At 39.5% G+C, this 27,755-nt stretch overlaps 1 protein-coding gene across 1 annotated transcript in view; it reads left to right on the top strand.

The window, feature by feature from the left end:
• The window catches only part of HMCN1 (hemicentin 1), a 372,920-nt gene that overhangs the window by 120,178 nt on the left and 224,987 nt on the right, over nt 1-27,755 (top strand). The window contains exons 11-17 of the mRNA XM_078393073.1: nt 5,183-5,304; nt 10,372-10,647; nt 21,368-21,509; nt 22,544-22,671; nt 23,527-23,640; nt 24,873-25,031; nt 26,926-27,120. Of these exons, the coding sequence (XP_078249199.1) occupies nt 5,183-5,304; nt 10,372-10,647; nt 21,368-21,509; nt 22,544-22,671; nt 23,527-23,640; nt 24,873-25,031; nt 26,926-27,120 (1,136 nt within the window). The remainder of the gene's footprint in view (nt 1-5,182; nt 5,305-10,371; nt 10,648-21,367; nt 21,510-22,543; nt 22,672-23,526; nt 23,641-24,872; nt 25,032-26,925; nt 27,121-27,755) is intronic.

Here is a 27,755-nt window from a genome sequence, read left to right as displayed (position 1 = left end):
TTTGCAAGGAAGCATGATGGATGTCAATATGAAGGAGCTGAATCTGGGGATTACCTGCAGGTGGAAGAATATTTTCAGGTGCTTCTCCTTTTTAAAGCAGTAACATTAATGTAATCATAATTATGTGACATGGCAACTCTTTCCAGGCTTTTCTAGGTAGAAAAGTGGCTTACCATTCCATTCTTTCTGGGGCTGTGCAGTTTGCTCGAAGCTACATATGCTGGTTCTTCTGATGGGAGGCACATTGAGAAAATGAAGTCCCAACCTCTGGCTCCCACAGCCAGATAAAGCCAGTAATAATTGTGAAAATGCCATTTAAACAAAAAGACAAGCAGTTCCACACTGCTGTAAATCTAGTTAAATGGAACTTCGTTGTAGTGTCATTTTTTTTTTTACAAAACTTACTTGTTCCAAAGGAATTCATATCATTGTTAGGCCAGTAATAGTTGCTAAAGTTACTAGTTTCAGATGCCTCCCTCCAAATGCCATTCTGCTCCCTGTCAAAAGTGAGGTACGCTCAGCAATCCTTTTGACCTGACCCTCCTGCTGGTAAATGCCAGATCACTTCAAAGCAAATATCATCTAATTTATTATCTTTTCATGGATGAGAGAGCTGATCTGGATTGCATTACTGAGACCTGCGCAGGTATGAATAGAAGCAATAGCTCCCTCTTGGGTCCGTGCACCAGGATACTTGATCCTCATTGGAGGTGTGGGGGAAGGGGTTTGTTGGAGACCTCTTGATCCAGATAGGTCTAGGGAGGCCTTGGTGGAGTAGCTAGCTAACCTGGTTGGTGATCCATGATCAGTACTAAGTCAGTAGGTGGTACATCAAGGTGGCCCAGCTGGTTCAGACAATTGCTCCCAAAGGCCCTTTCTACTTCAGAGCTGATATCTCCTCTTGGTTTATGGAGGACTTTGAGCTACGAAGTTAGCAAGGAGACAGCTAGAGAGTACATGGAAGTTGGAATGCAATTTGGTTACTGTAAAGCTTCTGACCAGGAGATATGCCAAAGCCTTCAAATTGGTGAAAAAGGCATTCAGTATTAAGATCATTAGTGAGGCTGTGAACTAGGGTGGTTCATGACCTCACTAATCCTGGTAAGTAAAGGCATCATCCTGGCGATTTCACCAGTGATAAATTTTCAGCTTCCTAAAGCTTGCTGATTTAAAAACCACTGAACTAATTATATTATGATATGGATCCAGATTAAATTAGTCATTCTAATTTAATCCCAATTGAAATGAGTAGACTTAATAGTTACTTACTGCTCCCATTGCTTGTTAGAATTGAGGCATATCTGATTTTGTCTGAATCCAGTCTTATATTTTTTAAGCTAACAAGTGGACCAAAAAACAGTGGCAGTAGTGGTGATGGTGATGATATGATAATATTTTGATTTATGGGAGTTGTAAGTCAACAAGCCTTTGTTTCCCCATGAGTGTCATGTATCTCCTAAATACTTTGGTACACAAAAACATGAAGAATAGGAAAATGATCTGTCTTTATACTACCAAAATGTAGATGCTGAGTAGCACACATTCTGTTGTAACCAATTTATTTATTTATTTATTTATTTATTTATTTATTTATTTATTTATTTATTTATTTATTTATTTATTTATTTATTTATTTATTTAAAATATTTTTACTCCTCCTTTCCCCTTAAAAAGAACCCAAGTGGACTTGCATTAATAAAAAACAATATTTAAAAGCTAAAAACAGTAAATATTACAAAAGAATCAAACAAATACCACACTGAAATGATAAACAGAATCAACAACAAAATACATACAAAGTAACAAGTACAACAATTATTCAAAAAACCCTTCTCAGACAATCAGTCACTAAAGGAAAGCCTGCATTAAGAGAAAGGTCTTTGCCTGCTTGCGGAAGGACAGCAAAGATGGGGCCAGCTTAGCTTCCCGAGTCTGGGAGCAGCAACAGAGAAGGCCCTCTCTAGTGTTCCCCACAAGCGAACCTGTGATGGTGGATGGGATTGAGATAAGGGCATCCCCTGATAATCCTAACATCCAAGAAGGTTCATAAAGGGCAACACGGTCCTTTAAATTGGGGTCCTCAACCCCTAGTCTGTAGCCTGGTGCCGGTCTGCGGGCTTCCTTGAACTGGCCTGTGGACACGGATCTCCGCTCCCTGCATGCACACATGGTGGACATGTTATGCTTGTGGAGGGGCATGTTGCACTCATGTGCATGTGCACAAGCACAACACGCCCCTCTGCAAGAGCGACATGCCCACCCATGAGTATGCCCCCCCCACACAGTGCCTGCACCCCCAACAGGTGTGCGGTTCCAAAACAGTTGGGGACCACTGCTTTAGATAGCTTGGACCCAAACTGTTTAGGGCTTTATAGGTTAATTACAGCATTTGTCTGGGGGGTGTTATGTGATCCAAGCCCCAGTTAACACTGGTTGCAGCTTTTTGGACTTGCTGAAATTTCGGAACACTTTTCAAAGGCAGCCATACCTAGAATGCCTTACAGTAATCCAGCCAGGATGTAACTAAGACATGTGTCTCCATCGCCACTCCAGGATATGCTTCAGCTGGTGTACTAGTTTTCCAAATGCACTCCTGGCCAAAACCAAAATCTGGGTGTCCAGGTTTAAATGTGAATCCAGGAACACACCCAAGCTTCACACCTGCATTCTCAAAAGGAATGTAACCCCATCCAGCACAGGCTGCATCCCTATTCCTTGATCTGCCTTTCGATTGACTGGAAGCACCACTGTCTTATCTGGATTATGTTTCAGTTTATTCACTAGATCAATGTCTAGTGTCATTCATGACACTAGATATTGATCTAGAGCTGAAACAGGTTCCTTGGATTTGGATGGAAATGAGAGGTAGAGTTGGGTGTCATATATGTACTGGTGACACCTAACTGCAAAACTGTGGTATTATTAAATAATAAATTAATTGTATAGTTCTTCCTTGTAAACTGCTGCCAATTTATCACATAATGTTTTCGTGGAGTTCCATTAAGTCATTGCAGCCACATACTTTGCTAGTTCTGTCATTTTGGTCTCAAGCTTTAATGATCACATTGCTCATTTTTTCTCTTAATTTCCTTCATATCTCATTACATTATTGAAAAGAGAAAAATATGTTGATGGTTTCACAAAATCTTAAAAACCAAGGGTTACTAACTGATAATTCCATTTTAAATAATGAGACTTACCTTGGCTTCTCTCCTGTTTCGTGCAGAGGCTGTACTTTCTTGCATATGTGTTTTAAAAGGACTGATCATGTTCTGTACTACACTCGCCTCTCTTCATTTAGGAGCTATACCTCAGGATGAAGACAGACACAGTATTTTAACAGCAATCTTTCACAATGCCTGTAATATAGATAAAACAGTCTGGCCAGTATTAGATATACTGAATGATATACAATTATACAATATTGTGTAAAACATGAAATATAGCATGAGTAAGATTTATTTTTTCCAGTATACCAAATTCAGAAAAGTCTATATTTGTTTGATAGAATTTAAACAATCAGGATGCATTGATATGAGTGTACTGTATATGACAGATTGTTTTGTAGCTGGCATCATTGTGGATTCGATATTCAATAAATTTTAACTAAATATTTAGAATTTTGGACAAATGAAGCAGAACAGATCATTGCATTAACAGTAGCTAATCAGTGCTTCAAAGTATCTGTAATGGGAAGGGACACTTTGTACTGCTGTATAGTGTACAGGTGTTTCTAGTGTTATAAACTGGATACATTATAATTTGACAGTCTTGTTTATTTATTCATTGTTATCCCCACTTCTTTACTATCTTATTCAGTCTGAAAAGCATTTAAGAAAAACAAAATGCAAGGGATTTTGCACTTACCTTTATCTTCTTGAGAACTCCTACTTCTTGAATCATTAGGGGTGTGGTGGCACTGTGGGTTAAACCGCAGAAGCCTTTGTGCTGCAAGGTCAGAAGACCAGCAGCCGTAAAATCGAATCCACGTGACAGAGTGAGCTCCCGTCGCTTGTCCCAGCTCCTGCCAACCTAGCAGTTTGAAAGCATGCAAAAATGTGAGTAGATAAATAGGTATCACCTCAGTGCGAAGGTAACAGCGTTCCGTGTCTAGTCGCACTGGCCACGTGACCATGGAAACTGTCTTCGGACAAACGCTGGCTCTATGGATTGGAAATGGGGATGAGCATCGCACCCTAGAGTCGGACACGACTAGACTAAATGTCAAGGGGAACCTTTACCTTTTTACCTTATCTCTCTAGGTGATTATCATTGCCATTCCATGTCAGGTTTTTAACTGGATCCTTTTTGTCTAGGAATGGGACTTTCTCTAGTAAGCTGCCTTTAACTATGCATTAAGGTTTCTAGAGCCTTTTTAGACACAAAACAGAATAGTACTATATGATGTGCCATGGTATTGAATGCTCTTGGCTGTTCTGTATTTCTAAAACTCCTGGGAGGTTGGCCTCCTTTTGCCCTTACCTAGTCCATTCAGTTTGCTTCTCTACAGGCTCTGGTTTCAAATCTCCTGACATTCGGGTCTTGATTTGGCTCTGGAGGCCTATAGTTTTTCCCTGACATTGTGAAAAGAGTGTGGAAGAGACTGATGTGTGCCTGCCAGAAGGTGTCTATGGCCTGGCTTCTCATTCACTCTCCCTGGTAGTGATGTGGAATTCTGCCAGGCTTAATTTTGTTACGCTTCCCCCGTGTGCATGTTCTTCTTGTGTTTATTTTGTAACTGCTTGAAGAATTTATCATATATTTTCCTAATATAATAATAATGCATTATTAAGCATATACTTTCTTAGCATGCTGTGTATATTTTAATGCATTTTTCTAAAATGTACATTTACTTAAGAAATTTATTTAACATAAAACTTTTCCTGCATTGACCCAAGTGTGTTTGTGAGTTTTGTGTGTGTATATTTTCAGTCATACGTGTTTTTGTTACCTATATTTTAAAACATGCTCACTGGTTTAGGTGCATTTTCTTGCTCCAAAATGGCCCAATTAATTTTGCAAATATAAATATTCTCAAGATGAAATGCATTTCTTCTTCCACTTTTGAAATATCAAAAGATTACTTCAACTGAGGCTACTGAGTTTAGCAAAATTCTTTTCCATGCCTGTTTCATCCAAATCCTGTATAAACCATCTAGCGTTTTGTGTTTTTATTATATAGGGAAACTGCTAGTGTGAACTGGGAGATTCCCAAGGTGTCTTTATCAGATGAGGGCTATTATGAATGTACTGCCAGCAGCAGTGCAGGAACTGGGCAAGCACAGACATTTTTGGATGTCTCAGGTTAGTACCATTTACTGTTTCCTCTCCAAAGGGATCCTTTTCACTCAAATATACGTTCACACACCACACCTAGTAACAGTATTTGTCAATGCATTCCAAATTACATAGTGACGATTCAGATCAAAATGACAACAGCAAGAAAAAGAAAAAATACTATGTACTTTTCCAATTGTACAATGAAGAACTTCATAAACTCTCTCTCTCCCACCCCCCAATATGATCACAGTCACTGGCTGAAATGCTGTTCACCAGTTCCACATGCACACCAATGATGATGTCTACACCAGTAGCAAATTGCCGCTGATTCAAGACAAAGTCACCACTAATTAAAGGTGATTTCAAAATATGTGTGAGTGACACACAATGCAACAAGTTACATATATCCAGAAACTGCTAAGGTAGCACTTTGTCAGGGACAATTTGCTACTGCTGCTGATGTCATCACTTTTGTGCGTGAAGGGCTGCACAACAAGATTTCAGCCACTGCCTTAAATAGCCTTGAAAAAAGAGAAGACTCAATCAATCAATCAGTCTTGATCTCTGTGATTTTATGAGTTTCACCATGCCAGGTGTACCGAAAGAAATTTCCCCTGCACCAGCAAAATTCTCCAGCTTTTTGTGAAAACCAGACTGTGGTCCATTTTTCCATTAATTTATTCTGCCTCCCCAAATGTTCTTCACCTGTAGTTCTACACAGGCAACTGGCAAATCATGAGCAGCTTGATGGCCTTTCCTGTGAATCCTGTGTGGGAAACATGCCATTTTCTACAAGAATTTTAATAATCCTGTACAATTTGGCATAGGTGAATGACATAGACAAATAGCATTTAATAATCCTGCAGTTTGTGATTCCTCACAGAAAAAATTATCACAAAACATCTGAGAAGCCACATGAGATTTTTCATGAAGATGAAGGACTTCCTACCCCACCCCTATTTCTCTGAGAAGAAGATACTGTATGATTCACAATCATAACCTCTTGCAAGAGTTATTAACAATTTTAACTGTCTTAATTCATGATATATAATTTGTTTCCCCATGATTGGATGCAAAAGAGATGATGATCTGTTTGCTGTTTCAAATGGCATGTGAAGACTTCAAAAAGTTACCATTCTCAACTACAACTCCAAGATTTGCTCAGTTCATGTGACAATTTATTCTAAAAAACCTAATTTTTCCAAGTTTTAATTCCTCCTTTCTCCAATGAAGCAGAAAGGTTTATGTGAAGAAGTTATATCATAAATGGTGACCCATTTCTTTACACACTTTATGATCATTACAGAACTTGGCATACTAGGTCATGCCGGCTGTTGGTTCTTGAAACCTCTGGTTGAAAAAAAAATAATGGATAAAATTTTGTGCACTGATATCAGCAGGAGGGAAATAGAATAACTCCCAGCAGCAAATTGCTGCTAATTAATAAGTCCCTAGTTGTATTACTGGTCATACATTACTTGTGTGCAATGAAAAATCTTAATGAGAAGTCATTAATTAGTAGTAATTTGCCACTCTGGGTTACTCTATTTCCCATCTATTGGCATAACAATGTAAGAGGCTTTGTTTCAATGTTTCCAAGCTCTGGCTTATTGTTAAAGGACAGCAGCCAGTATTTGGTTGTATAAGTGAACAGTGAAGGGTAGAAGAGCCTGATCAAGGGGCTAGAAACCAAACCTTAAGAGGAAAGACTGAAAGAACTGGCTATGTTTAGCCTTGAGAAAAGAAGACTCAGGGGAGTTATAATAGTACTTTGCAAATAGGCTGTCATGCAGAGGAGGGGCAGGATCTGTTCTCAATCATCCCTAAGTGCAGAACATGCAACAATGGGCTCAAGTTAGAGGAAGCCAGATTTCAGCTGAATATCAGGAAAAAACACATTAACTGTTAGAGCAGTACAATAGTGGAACCAGTAACCTTAGGAGGTGGTGAGTGCTCCAGCACTGGAGGCATTTGAGAGAAATTTAGAGAATCATCTGGCAGATATCCTTTGATTTGTATTTCTGCATTGAGCAGTGGGTTGGGCTCGATAGCCTTATTGCCATCTTCCAACTTCATTATTCTATGATTATTTATCTGTTATTTATGTGAATTTTGAATATGTCGACAAATCTAGTCCATTCCATTTCTACTTTTTGAAAACAAAGGCATGATTAAATAGTATTTAAACATGGGCTTTAAAGCGCACGTTTAAAATGTATTTTTATACATATTTTGAACAAAAAACTGTGTTGTAATATTTGCAGAAGTACAAAAGAGAATGACAGGTACTTTAAACATTGGTACAGAAGGGCAGATGAAGTTAGCTCATATTGAAATCTGCAACAATCATATTTCTCATGGTCTCCTAAAACAGTGGTTCCCAGTCTTGGATCCTCAAATGTTCTTAGACTACAACTCCCGGAAATCCTAGGTAGCACAACTTTCCCTGAGCATCTTTCATGTAATAATGTCCCTGTTTGAGAATCAGTGAGTCATTCTATTTGCTAGTAATTTGGAGGGAAATAATTTCTTTATTCAGTATTCAATATCATCAGCAACTTTGGTTAGCAACTTGCTCGCTTTATCATGAAGAAACACTGTTACTGCCTCCTGCAGGTAGCAGCAGATGAATTGACTGAATGTGGCTGTAAGTAAAATTGTGCCCTCAAATGGGAAGAATATGGCAGTAACAATGAGCTTGATAGGTTTATGATACAGGACTTGATAGGGTGACTCATCTAGACTTCTAGAGAAGGTTTTGAGGGTATGTGGGGATGGGAATGGGGACTGTCATCCTTCCAATTCCACTGATGGCTGCTATTCCATCTGTGAAGTGATCCTGTTGGACCACGGCCAATGAAAATAGAAATAGAAAATAGAAATTTTAAAACATGTTGAAAACACCCACACATTTATCCCCAACAGTCCAATGAAAAGACAGGGCCAGCTGAACTGAAATAATTCTGAAGTAAAAGAAACTTTGTTATGCAATGATGAATGAGGATTTGCAAATCAACTGCCAGCATGAATATTTAGTGCCGCCAACTTGATTTATTTAGTTCTTAGAACTGTAAATCTTTTTGAAGAGAACTCATGGGAAACAAAAGTGAAATAAGGGAGCTTTTATTTATTTATTTAAGTGTAATTTGCTGTCATAGATCTAATTGGAAATTAAGACCTGGGAGATCCTGTCTAGGCTTTAAACAAGTGGTTGAGATGGGAGTACAGCAGAAATGGCCCCATCCAGGTAAAAAAAAATTTGTTCTTCTTAGCCAGTACACAGGAGAGTATTGTACATTTTTTTTTCTTATTAATCCCAGTAGTGGGAATTGGATACTTTGCTCCTGCTGAAGAGCTGCTGGAAATAAACTTTCCTGTTGAAGGAAGTATTTGCATTTCTAGCTTGCTATCCCCAAAAATAATTGTAAGTATAATCTATAAAGCATCATTTTGAACAACAAAGTAGGTAACATACTTCATAGTGTACATCTTCATATAAACATTTTCAGCAGCTATATGAAAACAAGCCGCAACATCCAGCATGTCTATACTTTTAAAATGGACACAGAAGAGGATGTAATCTGAGCAAATGATTCTTATTTTAAAAGTCATATTTAAACAGCTGGTAGTATTGATTTACCTGTTAGTTCAAATTAATGATGTGCACTGTTTTTGGATAAATGTGTGAAAATGGACTGATTTTTTAAAAAATACACATTGTTAATACAAGTGAGAATGAGGGAAGGGGAAGGTAAAACACAGTATCCTGAAATACTTAGCTGATGTGAAAGGAGAAAGAGGCTGACTGCTGTAACCCCCCGCAATAAAATGCAAGACCACTCCAACCACTGAGGCTTTAGGGAAGGCTCACTCTGAGGTCACTGCGCACCATGCACCTCTCTGTGGGCACTTGGAAAGCCATTTCACATAGCTGCAGAGTGAAATGAAAGACTTACATTACTGTGGCTCTCTAGGATTTGCAATCTAGATCTTTCTCCTTTCTAATCCATTTTTAGGTCTAGATCTTACTGCTGTTCCTAACTGGAACAGACCCACTGAATCAACATTATGTAAAACCTATTGATGCAGTAGGTCAACACCAGTTGGGACTGTCAACAGGGTTGTGGCCATAATTTGCTATTGAAGGGAGATTGTTCTTTCCTCCCACTACAGTGGAGGCAATCTGTTGATTCCTGCACAAGAAAAATACCAACCACTAGAAACTGTTAGTACCTCCACCATGCATTATTAAATCTGAAATATATTAGCATGTGTACTTAATGACTTTGAAAGCTATACTGAATGTGAGGAAGTTTCTCCTGAAAGCGAACGAGCTGTTGGTTTTGCTTTCATTCAAACATGAAGGGCTGCTCCAAGAAAATCTAATACTGTGTCAAGACAGCTTACATTGCTATAACATAGATGTGTGCAAGCCCATAACATTCTTCCTTGGAAGGGTAAAGTAGTCCTTCAGTTGCACGGTTTGTTCAGAATTTGGAAACACTCTTGAAAACTAATCAATGGAAGTAGGAGGGGACAGAAATAGGTGTGGATAAAATTGTGGTAGAGCTATTAGTAGAATATGCCAGGAAAGTTGTGGCATAGGCTTCTCAAACTTTATTACAGCTAAATTACAGGAGGTGGAACTAGTTTTTCTGACACTGCCTGCTCATTTTCCAACATATGTCCATAGTAAAGAAAAGAAATATGTTTGCCATTTTTTTAAAAAGGCAGGGGAATATAAAGGGGCATTGTCATGAATCTATACAGCATATTGAGTTTTATTCCATGTGCAATACCAGAAAATTCAGATAACTATAATCTATCTGGACCTAATTGGCTGAACCTCTACATTGTGGCTTGGTTAGGATTTGGGAGTTGTAGTTTAAAAGAAATCCCAGTCTCTGCACTTAGTCTACCTGCTAATCCAGTCTAAAGAGCAGTATGACACACAAACATGTTCACATGAAAGATAACCCTGTTTATCAAGGAGCAAGTTGTTAACTTGAGACTTCCCTTCTCTCTCTCTCACTCACTCTTCCATGCTGATAGTGTAAATATTTTTTCTGCTTGTTCTTGTATTTTTCACAGAGCCACCACCTATCATACAGGTTCCCAATAATGTTACTGTAAGTCCTGGTGACCGAGCTGTATTGACATGCTTAACTCTGAGCACAGTGCGTTATAACCTTACATGGAAAAGAAACAATAAAGATCTGAAACTCTTGGAGCCTTCCAGAATACGGATGATGAGCAATCTTTCTCTTGAAGTCAAAATGGTAAAACTCGCAGATGCAGGAGAATACAGTTGTGTGGCATCTAATGAAGGTGGCTCTGCTGTGGCATCTGTATTCCTCACAGTGCAAGGTAATATGGAAAAGAAATTGTTGTATTTGAAAAGAAAATGCATTTCTTCTCCTTTTTTTTGGTATCTCCTTTCTCAAATTAAAATTCTAGCTTTTTGTCCACTTTTATAAAATGTAAATAATAAAGATGGGAGTATTAATATTCGTATACAAATATGAATATCCCCGCACAGCTGGACTTAACGAGTGTCCAGCTCCTGATTCCAGACCATCCACTTATGTCTGCCGGCATCGGCGGCCCCACTCGTCCTTCCAATCACCCCTGGAGTGCCATTCCCTTCCCACTCAGCTGGCCACTCAGCAGCTGTGCAGGGAGATTCCTTCTCTCTCCCCCCTTGCCAGGAGTAGATAGCTGAGCGGGAAGAAAGTGGCACTCCAGGAGCAATTGGAAGGATGAGCGGGGCTGGCAGATGCATGAGTGGACGGTCCAGTGTCATGGACCAGACCCTCATTAAGTCCAGCTGTGCAGGAGTATTTGTATTTGTATATGAACATGAATACCTCCATCTCTAGTAGATACTGTATTTCTGCCTTGTTCCAGTTATAGGTGTGGGCTAGAAATAATAGCAATAGAATTCTGGCCATGATAGCTTTAGTTTTGAAATTCACTGTGCTTTCATTTACTGTCTGTTCAGATTCTTAAGTGTTCAAAAAGATGTTGAAAGCAAAAACAAAACAAAACAAAAAACCCAATAACAACAAAAAAACCCACTTTCTCTTAAAAATAGATCTAATCTGGAATAGCTATGACCATTTTCAGGCTTGATGATGTCTCTTGTCCTTGTAATACTCCAGATTCTGTACATAGTCACCTGAGCCCTATTTTCATCACACATTGGCTTTTCAGCATGAGAAGAGGAGTGTTAATTGATTATGTGTTGTATACCCTACCTGTCATGGGAGCTGAACCTTTCAGATTTGGCCATTCCCAGTGTTTTTGGCATATGCAGCAACTGAGGTACTGGAGTTAGTCTCACACATTCCTGCAATATCAGGAAGTGAATACCAGAAGAGAGTTGCTATTATGAATGGGTATGGCAATAACATGGGAGTGATTGGTAAAATGCACGGTCAAATGTATTGTCCTTCTAATCCCTGATGCAATTTCCAGAATACAATCTGAGTATCTTCTAGAAATATGAATGTTGTAGGGCTGTGGTCTCCAACCTTGGGCCTCCAGATGTTCTTGGACTTCAACTCCCAGAAGCCTTCACCACCACCTCTGATGGCCAGGATTTCTGGGAACTGAAGTCCAAGAACATCTGGAGGCCCAAGGTTGGGGACCACTGTTGTAGGGCATCTTTTTGATGCAGAACTTTTACCCCCTAATTATCATATATGCAATCTACCTGTACTCTAGAGCAGTGGTCCCCAACCTTGGGCCTCCGGATGTTCTTGGACTACAACTCCCAGGAGTCTTCACCACCTCTGCTGGCCAGGATTTCTGGGAGCTGAAGTCCAAGAACATCTGGCAGCCCAAGGTTGGGGACCATTGCTCTAGAGAACAGGATGGTGTTCAAAATAGAATGTAGCTACATTTTCTGTTGGAAGTGTCAAAGGAATGTAAAAAACAATAATATTTGACTGAGAGAAAGAAACAGTTTTGATGGCAACGTGCTTCTTTACTGAAAATAGTTGAAAATGAGGAAATATTTTGCCAAATATATATTTTCAAAACTCTTTGTTCAAAAATCTCCCCTTCCTCTCCACTTTTTGATTTAGTGTTGTCATCCTTTTCTTGAAGAACAAGTACTCTTAAAGCAACCTTTTTTCATTTAAAAGTCATCCTTGGAATGAAACCCACACATAAATTAGTAGGTATGCAGAGATCTTTTGATTTCCTGTGTTTGCAAATCATCTTTCCCAGCAGCCTTCAGCAGTAATACTTTTTGAAATTTGCCTCTAATACACAAAATACTGTATAGAACTGGAGATGAAAAGTCAGAGCTAGAAGAAACTTGCGTAGGACAAATCAAAGTAGAATGTAGTGTTAACCAATAAGAAACCCCAAGATCCAAATGGCATATCAGGAACATTAGACTAATATTAAGCCAATTTTAATGTAATCAAAATCATCCTCCTTTGCTGGAATTAATCAGTCATCTACTTGCAAGTAAAGGAAGTATCAGGAAAGAATCTGGAAGCTGAGTCATGGCAACTGGACTTCTTTCTTATTAGGCTGAATCATTTTGCTACTCATCCAAGTAGCTTCTTCAGTCTGAGGAGAGTTGGTAGGAGACCCCTGATATATCCTCCCCATTGGTTTTACTTCCCCCTGGTCTGAATAGATTTGTTAGATAGACAAAGGATGGGTGTGTGTAAGTGAAAAATCCCACTTTTGCAGTCCTTATCCACCCATTATCATAGGTTGTTAACAGTTGTTAACAGTGGTCTTTTTGGGATGTGCGGTCCTGATCTTTCTGGGGACGAATGAAAGGGCAGCATAATAAATAGGAGACAGTTTGAACCTAAGGCCTTCACCACTGTTGAGTGAGGGATTTTCTATATGCACATGTATGGCCTTCCTGACCCCTCTCTCAAACCACCTATCTTCTTGGTCCAAAATAAGTACATCTTGGTCATCAAATAAGTGTCCTTTGTCCTTCAAATGAAGGGACACTGCTGATTGTGGTCCTGAGCCATTGCCCCTCCTGTGCTGGGCCATTCTCTTGTTTAGTAGCTGTTTGGTTTCTCCAGTGTGGAGCTCCGGTCACTCCTCTTTCCATTGGAAGAAGAAAGAAAGAAATTTCAACCAGATTTCTGTGCGTTGACAAACTATTTTAAGAATAGGATATTGGAGCATGGTTCACTCTCATATATCCATGGCCAGTTTTTATCTTCTGGTTTTTGTGTTAAGGGCCTTTTATATTTGTTCAAGCTTTAAAATGCCAGAAAATTTTTATCTGCCAAGGGCTATTCCTTAAAAAACACATTAATACGTACGTATACTGTATATATATATATATATATATATATATATATATATATATATATATATATATATCCTGTGTAGTGACTAGTTCTAGCTTCACAACTTAAAATAATAAAATCATAGAACAATGGAATTGGAAGGGACCTATAAAGTCACTGAGTTCAAACCCTTGTGGTAGGCAGGAATCCAAATCAAAATACATCTGACAAATGGTTGACTAATTTTCTCTTGAAGTGCCCACCACCTCCTGAGATAATTGGTTCCAAATCACCCCTCCTTGCTGGAGTTAATGAGTCATACCATATATTATATAAGAGATGAGTGGCAATTTTGTTTCAATACAAATATAGGAGTACATGATGCCTTTAATCGACCATTAAGAAGAATTAAAAAATAAATTACCTTCATCGAAAGCTCACTATTTTTTTTATATATAATTCTTAATGGTTGATTAAAAGTAACATCTGCTCCTGTGTTTGTATTGTTTTCACGACTACATGGCCTTTTCCTAATTTTGTTTCATTCACTTTTGATTAGAATTTACCAAAATCTACAACATTAAAATGTGACAGCTAGGGAAATAAACTGATTTGCCTATTTCCTATGATTGATAATTTCATTTCTGTTTGCTTTTGTTCACAAACCTGGGGAAAATCCAATAAATTTGCTGACATTTATTCTGTATTCTACTATATTAGGGAAAGGACATGCAAAAGTTTTCCTCTACCTTATTATAATAATTTACCTCCAAAGAGACACTACAGATGGAGAAACTAGAGGGCAGAATCTAGGCTCAGCAAAGTCAGTGCAGAAAAATTGGCAGTGCCTATCAAATGGCTAGAAATCACTTGTCTGAATTCTGTTGATAAACAAATCACAGACAGAAACCTTTATTGGCATACTGTACAAAATTAAACACACTAAAATGCAAATAAAACATTTAGCAGCTAACATGTGGCAGGGAACAGCTAAATAACATTGTCACTTCTTATTCTTTCGACCTTGTAATCAATGCATATGATTGATAAACTGGTGGTAGAATCTACCAGATGGGCAGGATATAAATAAATAAATAAATAAATAAATAAATAAATAAATAAATAAGTAAATAAATAAATAAATAAATAAATAAATAAATTTAATGCTGATGTCTTTCTTCAATATGCTGAACTCCACCTTCTGTCTGCTCTTCTTGGCGTGAATAGGCATAATTGAAATGAATAAAACTGAAGCTTGGTTTTACATAAGTCTCCTTGGAATTTAAACAATTCATAAGTCTCCTTGGAATTTAAACAAATCTCTGTAGTTCCACTGTGCCTAGAATCTTTCCAAAACTGCTTTGCCTGTTGATAAATGAAAGGTTAACTATTGCAACAAAAATAGTGGACATAGAGCTGAAGAAAATCCAATACATATCAATGAAGTGTGATCTAAGTTAATGCAAGCCAGATAATATTTCCTAATTGGAAAAATATATTGCAATTGTTTGTGTGAATAACGATGTTCCTGGAAATGGGTTCAACTGGGTTGAACTCCAGGAACAAAGCAGAAATAAAAAGGGAATTTGTTGTATCTGCCTTATTGGAACTTTTTCAGTGATCTGTGGAATGTAAAAATGAATTAAAATCAAAGTGATGATGTATTTATCATGTGTGCCATCTCGGTACTCATCAGAGTGCCTAAAATCAAAGTTATACATCAGGGAGTCAAGGGTATACTTTGGGGGATGTGAAAGATCTTGTAACAGCTCTTGGCCTCACAAGATATTCAAATCATGAATCTATGCCGGAATTCCTGTGCAGAAGATTTCCATTTTTATGATGGTGAGCCCTAATGCTCCAGTTGTGTAGTTTCCATTCTCCACTAAAACCTGGATGTGGCCAGGTCTCAGTTAAAGCCAAGGATCTTGGGGGCAACCATATCTCTAGAATAGGCCAGGGTATTCTGTTGTGATAACTGATGTGAAGAGCATGTGTTATCCTAATAGTCAACAGTGGGAAATTTTATTTGAATAAGGGATCAGACTGTCATGGTGTGGGAGACGTGTGAGGAGCCTCTGTTAGCTTTAAGAAATATGAATTGCATTAGTGGCTATACAGAAAGGAGTCAGTTGAAGCCATGGGAGAAGTTTTTAAAATCTCTTCCATCTTCCCTTTTCTGCAACTAACTTCCTGTCCTCCTGTTATAACCTGAAACAACAATTTTCTCAACAGACAAAACCAAAAAAGTTTCATCAAATGGACATTGCATGTTTGTGGGGTGTTTGCCCAGTTTCATTTACATTCGGAAAACAATGCAAGAGAGGGTTTTAAAACTTCCTTTGACAAAGCTGTAATCCTGAGTTGATTAGCGGCTTTTATTAAGTTTTCCAAAGGAAGAAACACTTACCAATATTTATTTATTTATTTATTTATTTATTTACATGCCGCCCACACTACCCAAAGGTCTCTTGATTACTGTGGGCTACAAACCAGGGTAATATGCAGAAAGGGCTACATATGTTCTTGTTTCTTCTCCCTCCCAGCTAAGTCAGGAAATGTAGCTGGTATGAGGGATATTGTGGGTGGGAAAAACTAAGCAGTAGTTCCTTCTCCACACGGTATGGTTCCATTCAAGAGGCAGCAATACAGAAAAGGAAACACGAACTTTCCTCCCTGGCAGAAATAAAAGCTGCCTCTAGAGATCAGTGGAAAAATCCAGAAAATACTATAATGCTGTAAGTGAGCAGTAGATGACCTTCTAGAAAAGGTATGGAAATGGTATTAAAATATTCTAAAGCATTTAAAACTGCAAGAAAAGGGGAAACAAGGCTCCTTGGAAGTGAGTGCTAAGCAGAGGAACCTTGCTGCAACCTGAAGGGCTGTATGATGATGCTGATGTATTTTTAGCTGGAAAAGCAAACTCTCACACTATGTTTCTGACCATGACGTCAACTATACAATGTTACTAATAAACTATATGGTAAGATTTGTGATAAGCCATGCTCAGAGCTCGGAAGTAGCTAGTTACAAGTAACACAGATACATATAATGATCAGTTGATTGGCAGCTGGTAGGCATAGTGTGTTTTTTTATTACAAAGGGACGAATAAAATGGGGACATAGTCATCCCTTCGTATTCGTGGGGGTCTCTGGAACCTATGAATATGGAGGGATGAATATTCAATGGATCAGTGATTTTCCACAAATATTGCAATCCATTTGTTTATTCGTCCCCATGTCTAGTTTTGATAAAAAAGGTAAAGGTTCCCCTTGACAATTTTTTTGTCCAGTCGTGTCCTACTCTAGGGGGCGGCGCTCATCCCGCTCTTCAAGCCATAGAGCCAGCGTTTTGTCCGAAGACAATCTTTACGTGGTCACATGGCCAGTGTGATTTAGACACGGAACGCTGTTTACCTTCCCACCGAGGTGGTCCCTATTTATCTACTCGCATTTGCATGCTTTCGAACCGCTAGGTTGGCGGGAGCTGGGACAGGTGACGGGTGCTCATTCCGTTGCGTGGATTCGATCTTACGACTGCCGGATCTTCTGACCCTGCAGCACAGGCTTCTGCGGTTTAGCCCACAGCGCCACCACTTAAGGGAGATCGCTGAGTGACTGAATTACTTTTTTGCTTCCTGAGGGCAACACTCCTTGGAGGGTTCAATGTACAGAAGCTGGCTTTACTGTCATATAAAAGCTTTTTCAACAATGGTAAAAGAATAGCATTTTCCACTTGCAATAGGCTAGTGTAGGGGCTCCCAGTGCAGGCTTTATGATACATATAGCTTTGTCGTTCAGTGGAGAACAGTTAGTGAACTGCCCATCTGTAGGTGTGGGTGTCTGTTAGTGCTCTTCCCTCTTTATCTACCACATGAAGTTATTGCCCTCATCTGCTTAATAGTAGGGCTGGGTCAAGCTCTTCAGAAACTGAATATCATGACCTTTTTAAGCAAATACCTGCTGCTCAGATATTACCAGCTATGTGGATGCTGCTGAAAATCAGAACTGCATAGTTGATTAACCTTGTTGGAAGCTTTCTCCATAAAACTGTCATATGAGACTAACGACAGCCACTCTTTGTGGCTTCATAGATCTTAACAAAGGCCTTTGATTTGGTTAGCAGGGATGACCTCTTTGAAATACTACCCTAGATTGGATGTCCACCGCGACTCCTTAACATCATCAGGTACTTTCATGAGGAAATGAAGGGCACAGGAGTTTTTGATGGCTCAACATCAGATCCTTTTGACATCTGAAGCAGAGTGAAACAGGGCTGTGTCCTCGCACCAACCCTGTTTGGGATCTTTTTGCTCTCATGTTGAAGCACACCTTTGGAACTGCAACAGAAGGTGTCTATTTCCAGACTAGATAGAAAGCTTTTTAATCTCTCTAGATTGACAGCGAAGACCACAGTCCCACTGAAATACATGTGGGACTTCCTCTTCGCTGCTGATGCAGCTGTTGTTGCCTATTCTGCTGAAGACCTCCAACAACTCATGAATCATTTTAATAAGTCCTGCCAAGACTTTGGACTAACAATCAGCCTGAAGAAAACAGAAGTCATGGGCCAGGGTGTGGACTCACCTCCCTCTATTACCATCTCCACACAAGAATTGGAGGTTGTTCATGGCAGTCCCGAAACCAGCAAAATCAGGGAGCTGGACAGGGGACAGATTGTATTTGTCTTCACTGTGGAAGGGGCTGTCACTCTTGAATTGGCCTTCTCAGCCACACTAGACGCTGTTCCAAGACCTCTGTTCAGAGCATGTTACCATAGTCTCTTGAAACTGAAGGATGCCTAATCTAAGAGAGCCGTGATTTATCCATACAGGTGAAATTTGTCATTTTCAAATGTGAAGCTGTAACAAGAGAGCTTTAGTGTTACCTGAAACACTTGAATACCATTTTATACAATAGCTTTTAGGTGCAACATTTCCTGTTGCTTTTTGTTCGTTGTTTATTCCAAGCTTGGTTTACTTCAAGAGTAAAAGCCACAGGACATTCATATTTTGGCATTTCCTTGTCTCGCTTGATTTCAACATACTGAATTTGGGACACTGTTGCTTATATGAAGAACATAATGAAAAAGCACATTTTCTGTGGCAGTGAGAAAAATCCTAATAAAAATATATTAAGAAAAAAAAGACAATGCCTCAAAGGGACACTGAAAGTGCAGTGAGAGGGGCAGTGTCGCCACGGAATGTGTTCTGTTTTTCCCTATTAAAAAGCAAAGCTGCCATGTGGGGAGAAAGACCGCTATTGATTCTTTGTCTTTGTTATGTTGCTGGCTACTGCTGGGACAGAAAACAAAGCTAGTAATTGCTGCCAGATGTTGTTGTGCTGGATCTTGCAGCATGTTTTGCTGACTTTCCATAGGGCAATCCACTGTAATGTGCAAAATCTGTACCTTAGTCAAAGGTCATCATTTCTGAGTAACTCCTTCACAGTGTAATAAAATAACATTGCATTATCAGAAGAAGTGATGCTCAGGCACAGCATGTCCTCCTATTTGAGCTAGTCTCAGTTTCCTAATGTCAATAGAAGAGTAAATCTTCTTCAAACCCACAGAGCATTTAAGACCTCCCCCCAGTCTGTTCTGGCAATGTTTGAAAAGGAATAAAAATAGCCGAGGCAGCTGCCCACATGGCAAATCAATCCAGTGTCATTCTGTCATATACACTGATTTTTAAAAAAAGCAATCTGGATTTAATTCCAACCCTCTTTACTAGAATTGTTTAGCCTCTCAGTTTTGTCTTTCCTCCCACAAATTTTGAGTCTGTTTCACTTTACGGGCCAGCCATATTTTGTTACATTGGTACTGGTATGACTTTGGTGCTTTCCTCACCAAACCTATAAAGTATAAAGGGAAGGTACACTCTCCCAAGCCCATAGAAACACAGGTAGCAGAACCAAAGAACTAAAATAAAAATACCTTAAAGAATAACAAATTTATTGCCTTGTGAGCTTTTGAGGATATTATCTACTTCCTTAGAAACATGGAATGGAGGAAATGGATTGTAATTCATTAACCTCACACGAAGATAAATCTGTTGGTTTTCAGGGTGCCATATGACTTCTGCTTTAATTTTTTAAATTTTACTCTGTTTTTGTTATGCATGCTAAAATCAACTGCCACAGCTAACTCTTGGAAAATGAGACATTAGGGGGTCACAGGTTTGCATTCACTTTATGTATAAGAAGCTGTGTGTACCCTTCATGGTGTTTTGGTACAGAAAATTCCCGTTTAGTACTTATATAGGGGGGAAAAAGTTAACACACCGTGTGTAAACCATGTTTCCCCCCCTAAGTGAACAGAACAGAAGTTTGAAACATTGCTTTTAAAGATGACAATTCGTAGAATCTCCCAGCCCATACAGCCATGCTGGTTGGGGATTCTGGGAATAGTAGTAACAATAACAACAAATTTTTGAGTTCTGAAGAACAACGTACATGCAAAGGGATGGCAGAAGATAAATAGCACAGAAGTTTTAAGGACTCTGAACTTTTGTGCCTGTGCCCTAAACCCTGATTTGCATGGCTGGCCACTTCCATGTTAGAATATGGATTAATAGTTGACCTCTGGCTTGAAGAACCTAGGTTCCTGCCATCATTCGTCACAGACTTCTTAAATCTTAGATTGGTTCCCCCCCCTTTTTTTTTTGCATCATACCTCTCTTCTGATTTTGGAGAAGAGTTGATACCTGCCATCTTCTCGTTAACCATCATCTGACCCTTGGTTTCTAATTTGAAATTAACATATAAACACAGGAAACATTATTTTAAATTAAAAATAAGCAGAAATAATTTTCTTGACACAAAATGTAAGAAAGAAATTTACTTTAAGAAATGAAAGGAAGACAGCAAGCCTGAAAATAGAAAAAAATGTTTAAGCTGACAAAAATATTCTCCTTTTGAAGATCTTGGAGCCTTGTGCCTCTCTTTGGAATTTCTTCTTGCCTCTTGCAGAGGGCTTGTTTGAAAACTTTGGGCACAATTTCAGCCTCCTTTTCCTTTCTATAGTGTGGGAATTGTGCTGATCTGTTTCACAGGAGATCAGATTATTATGAGTCTTGTTGGTCCCACAGAATGGGAAACACAGGATGAGAGAGGATGACCCTTTTATTGGACCAACTAGTCTATAACAATAATGGAAGCAAGCTTGTGCACTTACATGCTAGTGATTTTGTAATCTTACCTTGCCAGTGTCCCTATTAGTGAAGAAGAATATATTTTCATGAAAAATGATGATGAATGATGGGAAGTTGATACTTCCAGTTCCTTAGAGCAAGCTCTGAAAGGAAAAGCTATTTGAAACTTGGGAAAGATAATTCTTCCTCTGACTTGTTTCTTTTGGCATCAGCACCAACTAATTGCAGAGGGAAATCTCAAATGAATTTCAAGATGGAAAAAAATAGTTCAAGATGCACACTATAATATTTTCGTTGTTATGCTTGTATGTGAGATGCATTAGAACATGAATGCCTTATGGGAGGTTGTTCTGCAGACAGGATCATGGCTTTGTGCTAGAACACATATTTTGCATATGGAAGGTCCCATATCCATATCATGATGTCTGGTAGCCAGGCACATGATAACAGCATGTTTCTAGTGGTGGAGGTGACCAGTAGTGAGTTGGTTGGGCTGTTGTCCTGGATCAGAGGTACCAATGTGGCAAAGCTGTTGCTAGAGTTGTGCCACTTCTGGGAATCGTATAAAAATTATCTGCAGGTGGAAAGACGAATCTGAGGATGTTTGAATAGGCTTTGGAAAACAGCAATAACTGACTGGTATTCTATTTTATTTAACAGAACCACCCAAAGCTACGGTCTCACCCAAGAATCAGACATTTATTGAAGGATCTGAGGTGTCCATTGGCTGTTCAGCAACTGGGTATCCAAAGCCAACAATAGTGTGGACTCACAATGATATGTTTCTCATGGGCTCCCACAGGTACCTTTAGACCTCTACTTTACTTCTATCAAAAGTAAAAATTCATGAAGTGTTCTTGACTGAAAATATTTCCACTCTCTATGTTTGTGCGGAGATTTAAGAAACCAACTCACCCAGTTTGAAGCAATGCTTAACCTAGCAAGAAACATTGCACACCTAAAATAACACGAAACTGCTTTTCTTTGGATCATGAAACCACTACTTAAGTTTTTGCCCTGGTTACTTCTCCCACCTCATATGCTAATGCTATTCTTCACTGTCACAGGTTGCTTGCCTTCACAAGTGAGGTCCAATTTCCAGAGGTCCAAGGAATTCACAAGCCTCCACTGGGTCTTTGGGGTGCTACACCCATTTCCATGCCCTGCCTATCCCCAATATTGAATTCTTTAAAAATAGTAGTAACAATAATAGCATGCTGTCAGATTCTGACTCATGGCAACATTTTGCAGAGTCTGAGGTATATAGTACTCAGAAGTGGTTTATCACTCTGTTCTCCTGGGGGCACTCTAGGACTGTGCAGCTTACCCAAGGTTACACAGGTGGCTAAAACTTTATTTAAACTAAAAAAGCCTCCTCATGCCCGCTAGGGTCCTGTTAGGAAAACACATTATAATTTGGTGTGTATGGGTTGTTCAGGAACCTGGTGGGGTGGGAAGGAAAACCTAGGAATAACTATCTCTCATGCTTTCTAAAGGGCAAAAGAGCACTTTTTGGAAAAAAAAAAGAAAGAAAAAAAAAGGGAACAGGAGGGGCTGGAGGCCCTGGGGATACTAGAGATCCCTGTCTGGGGCATTCAGGGCTGCAGGGAACCATGAGCTGAACTTTCCTCACCCCCTGCTGTAGAGAAAAAGTATAAATGGGGATGACCAAAGGGATTGTGCAGAAGGAAGAAGTTGAAATGAGCTCTAGGTTTTGAGGGTGGATTTTTTTTTTTTTTGGCCAATATGTGTGTCAGTGCCTTACATCCTGAAGGATATCATTAAGATCATTATTGTGACCTCCATGTTTATTGCCTTTGCTTTCCTCTCCTACAGATACAGATTAACTCTGGAAGGGACCCTAGTTATAAAAAATACAGTCCCCAAAGACGCAGGGTTGTACGGCTGTTTGGCTAGCAATGCAGCAGGAACCATCAAGGAGACGGCTGTCCTCACGTATATTGGCAAGTATAATATGAAACGGGGATTTAAGGGAATAAATGAATAAGGGAAGGATTGTGCTTGATTGCTTCCTTTGACGGCTTGTAATCATAATTAATCAGGAAATTAAGGGTTACTACGTATGAGTATATTGATGATCACTGTATGATCATTTGAACAGATGCATTTTTCTTATACTGATTTAGACAGCTGGTCTGGCCTATCTTGGATTACTGATTTCAACTGGCAATGTCACTCCCAAGCGCAGATTTTTCACAGCCCTTCTATCTGAAATCAATTTTTTAACTGAAGATGTGAGGAATGAAATCTAGGACCTACTACATGCAAAACAGATGGTGCTTTGACCTCATTCTAGTGTTGCCCCCTCCCCTGCATGCTGGGAACCTGGAAGTTCTGCTGCAAAGCATGTGCTCCACCACTAAGGTTTGGCCCTTGCCCAATAGAAGTACTTGTTAGAGAAGTTACTCTGAAATTAGTCTACAAGGCAGCAGAGAGAGCTTTTATGGTGTATGGATGAAACATGGGCCTGGTGCTGAGGAAACTAAGTTTCAGATTCCTGCTTTGTCCTTGGTCTAGTCGCTCTCTTTCAGTTTAATCTATTTTATATGGATGCTGTGAGGGTAAAATGGGGAAACGAGTTATGTACCCTGTCTCGAGCTCCTCAGAGAAAAGGTGGTCTTTACCTATGAAACAAACAAACAAATGAAACAGTTTGACCAAATTGTTTGGGCACAGAGTAATTATGTTTTATAATACTAAATTTTAGCATTAGGTAGACTATATGTCTAGTTTGCCAGAGAAGCTGCCCAGTGAGTCATGTTGTTAAATTTTAATGCTGTTTCTTTGGCCCTTTCCAGAGGCCCCGAAGTTGACTGTAGTCCAAAGTGAACTCCTCGTTGCCCTTGGGGACACTACTGTGATGGAATGCAAAAGCACTGGAGTTCCACCTCCAGATGTTAAATGGTTTAAAGGTACCTTCATCAAAAAGTCATCTTGATTAGTTTAGCTTCTCATAAAAGGATAATAATAATTTTTACAATTCCATGAGCAGTGTATAGTCCTCCAGCTTCAAACTGATATCACAGCCTAATTAAGAGAGGTCATTTTACTTAGAATAAAGTATCTTATGAATAGAAGGCAAGCTCCTTTAATGAGAAACTAATTGGTTGAAACTACTGCTTCTATTGACTCCGGAATTCAAACATAGTACAGTGGTGCCTTGCTTAACGAGTGCACCGTATAGCGATGTTTCCTTATAGCGATCCCTTTTTTGGAATCGCTATACGGAAACATACCCGATCTTCGCAATGGGGAAAACCCGCATTGCGAAGATCGGGTATTGCGGCGGCCATTTTGGAGCCGCCGAACAGCTGATCGGCGGTTCCAAAATGGCCGCCGGAAGCCCGGAAATGGCTGCCGGCAGCCGTTTTCGCGCCCTGCCCTCGCTTAGCGAAGGCGCGAAAATGGCTGCCGGCACCTGGAATCCTCGCTGAACGGGTAAGTAACGAAGGTATTGGAACGCATTAAACGAAGTTTAATGCGTTCCAATACCTTTCCCCTACCCATTTAGCGATGATTCCGTATAGCGAGGGTTAATCCGGAACGGATTAACCTCGCTATACGGGGCACCACTGTAATTAGAAATGAGCACAAATTGCTGGTTCACCAGTTCAGGCCAATTCAGATGATAACCAAACAGGTGTTCCATGGCTCAGAGTCCCAACCCTTTGGTCGTTGCCCACTCAAAGGCAGCACCAGGAGGAGGTGGGGCAGGGAGGCTGATGTGCTGCTTCTGAGTAGGTACCTGCCAGAGGGGATGGGGCACCAAACAGTGGAACATCTGTTTGGCCATCATTCAAGCCAGCAGTTTGTCCCCATCTCTAGTAGAAATTGCTGCAGAAAATTATGCATCAAAGCACCATAGAAGTAACCTTGCAGCAAATGTCACTTGACACAGTATACATGTTATGTAGCACTCCTTGTTCTCAATAAATGGCAGCCTTTACATTCTTAAAGGAAGTCTTAAGCAAATTACATCCTTGTGCCATCTCAAAAACAAAAGAAAAAGCCATTCATCTTATTGAAATAGATCTAAATATTTAAAGTTTATACAAGAAAGAATCTTGTGTCAATTTAAAGATTAATCATCAGGTGCACGGCATAAATTAATGGTTCCCTCTTGTTATTGTTTCTCTGGACATAGGTGACTTAGAGTTAAGAGCATCAGATTTTCTTCTTATTGACTTCCAACGTGGAATTCTGAAGATTCAGGAAACACAAGATCTGGATGCTGGTGACTATATGTGTGTCACAAGCAATATTGCAGGAAGTGCATCTGGCAAAATAACTCTGGATGTTGGCTGTAAGCATAATGTGTTCAGAATAAAACATACTCTTGGTGAAACTTTATATAAAACAAGCATCTGCATTTTCTTGGTTACTGTTTAACCCTTTGTCTGGAACTTGAAATTTGTGGGCTATAGGGTGGCTGCTACTTGGAATCATCAAAAAAAAGTTCAGCTTCAGTGATGAGAAAGTTTTATTAGAGTGAGTTACATGTTTTGAACAATTTTGATTCTCTTACCAGTTATGTGTCCTGCGAGAACAAGAGGTATTTATGATGAAGTGAAGGCTGAAAGTATTTGTCTGTATGTGAGAAAGCAATAGAGCAGAGAAGAGAAAGAGCAAAACCAGTAAGGAATTCTAAATACAGTGGTACCTCGACTTACGAACTTAATCCGTATTTGAATGCCGTTCGTAAATCAAAATGTTCGTAAGTCGAAGCACCGTTTCCCATTGAAATGCATGGGAATAGGATTAATCTGTTCCAACATTTAAAAAAATAGCAAAAATAAAAATAAAAATACAACAGAACAAGTCCCATGCTGGGACTGCCACAAAAACAAAAGGTAAAGGTAAAGGTTCCCCTTGACAATTTTTTTTGTCCAGTCGTGTTTGACTCTAGGGGGTGGTGCTCATCCCCGTTTCCAAGCCATAGAGCCAGCGTTTTGTCCGAAGACAATTTTCCATGGTCACATGGCCAGTGCGACTTAGACACGGAACGCTGTTACCTTCCCACCGAGGTGGTCCCTATTTATCTACTTGCATTTGCATGCTTTCGAACCGCTAGGTTGGCGGGAGCTAGGAGAAGTGACGGGAGCTCACTCCGTCGTGTGGATTCGATCTTATGACTGCTTGGTCTTCTGACCCTGCAGCATAGGCTTCTGCGGTTTAGCCCGCAGCGCCACCACGTCCCTAAAAAAAAAACCCACAAAAAACCCACACACAAATCCAAAAACAAGACCACAGAAACATAACTCCCCCAGTCCAAACCCACCCTCCAAAACCCATCCAGTTTTTTTGAAAGGAAAAAGGAGCACCTTTGAATTTGAATTTCCCGCCCTTTTCCCCTGCCTTTTTTCATTTGTAGGTCGAGGCTCCATGCGCAAGTTGATGCAATTTTTTTTCAAATGGAGCGATTTGTAGGTTGAAATGTTCATAGGTAGGGACGTTCATAAGTTGAGGTTCTACTGTAATTGTCTTTTTCTCTTTTACCATCACTGGTACATAATCACTTGTGCAAGCACTGTATATTCTCAGATACCATTTCCTAATACTTCTGGGAATCAAATGAAGGAAGAGTGTGTTAATGAACCATGAGCAAAATTAGATATAATTTGGAGCACTGGAATTATATCGTTCCCACTTTATGGCCCCAATACTTTTCTGTCACTGTGCAAATGGCAGAAGTTTTGGAGCCAAATTGTGCCAAGTTAAGAAATCACCATAGACACTATCAGTTCCACTCTGAATCATACAGCTCAGTATACAACAAGCAATGTCTACTGTGATTTCTTAACTTTGGGCTATTTGGCTTCAAAAGTTACACTTCCTGTGTTATGCCAACATCACCAGGCAAGATGATTTAGACCTATGTATCATTTATGTAGTGCTTTTAAATCAAAAAATGATCTCTTCAGCCAATTTATGATGTAAGCAACTCATGTATCTATTTTACAGATAGTGATAGTGGGCTGAGAACAAGCATCTTGCATACAAATAACTGTCTGTAGAATTTATGTCTGAGCAAGATTTTGAACCCGGATCTTTGCCCCCCAGCAATGTTCTACTTACAGCATCCCACTGATTCAAAAACCAAGCACTTGTACATTATAACATAGAGATTAAGCATCAAACAGAGCAAAAGAAAAGCAAAAGTACTACTACTAATTCTCTGCTTGTTGTCTTTCTTTCAGCTTCTCCAATTTTCACACAGGAACCTAGTGATGAGTCTGCCGATATTGGTTCGAATGTGACATTAGCTTGCTTCGTTCAGGGTTATCCAGAACCCAAGGTGAAATGGCGACGACTGGATGGCACCCCACTTTTCTCCAGGCATTTTTCAGTTAGTTCCATCAGTCAACTCAGAACTGGCGCCCTTTCTATTAACAGTAGGTAGACCAAACCTTGGGTATGTAAGGAATGCAAGGGAAAGATATAGCGCATAATGTATACCACATTACTAGATCTTGGGCTGGGTTGTCTGGAAGGAAGACAGGGAAGTACTCTTGAAATCACAGTTCTGTGGGAAATCATAAAACAGAACGGGTTTCTATACATCCATCCAAGAGAAATATATGCCAGTGTGCTAAAAATCCATAAAATGTTTGGGTTAACCTGCAACATCCTCAAAAAACTGATGATTTCCCCAGTTTTATAAATTCTGCCTTAAGAAGAATTAAAACATAAGCCTGTGAGTGGAGGTTAGAAACACAGGGGGCAACATTTATACTACTGTATAGCAACAAGAAACCCAGAATGATGGTTTACATTTACTTGGTATTTTTAGGTCAAAACTGACAAACAATAGGCAAAATCCTGTTGGCACAGTTCCATCAGCATAAACCGGATTGGGATAGCAGAAATTATGGTGAGGGCATGAGATGGGAGGGCCTGCTCTGTAGCCCTCTCCGCTTAGAACTGTCTACCAAGCAAGGATAAGTCTTACCAAGTAAGGCTAAAGCTATTTAGTTGTGTTTTTTTTAGTTAGCCAGGGATGGGGTCCGTAGCTTGGGTGTCCATCTTG

This window comes from Pogona vitticeps, chromosome 4 (genome assembly GCF_051106095.1).
Source record: "Pogona vitticeps strain Pit_001003342236 chromosome 4, PviZW2.1, whole genome shotgun sequence".
Classification (NCBI taxonomy): domain Eukaryota; kingdom Metazoa; phylum Chordata; class Lepidosauria; order Squamata; family Agamidae; genus Pogona; species Pogona vitticeps.
The sequence above is the reverse complement of the archived record's forward strand: the minus strand, read 5'-3'. Positions and strand labels throughout refer to the sequence as shown.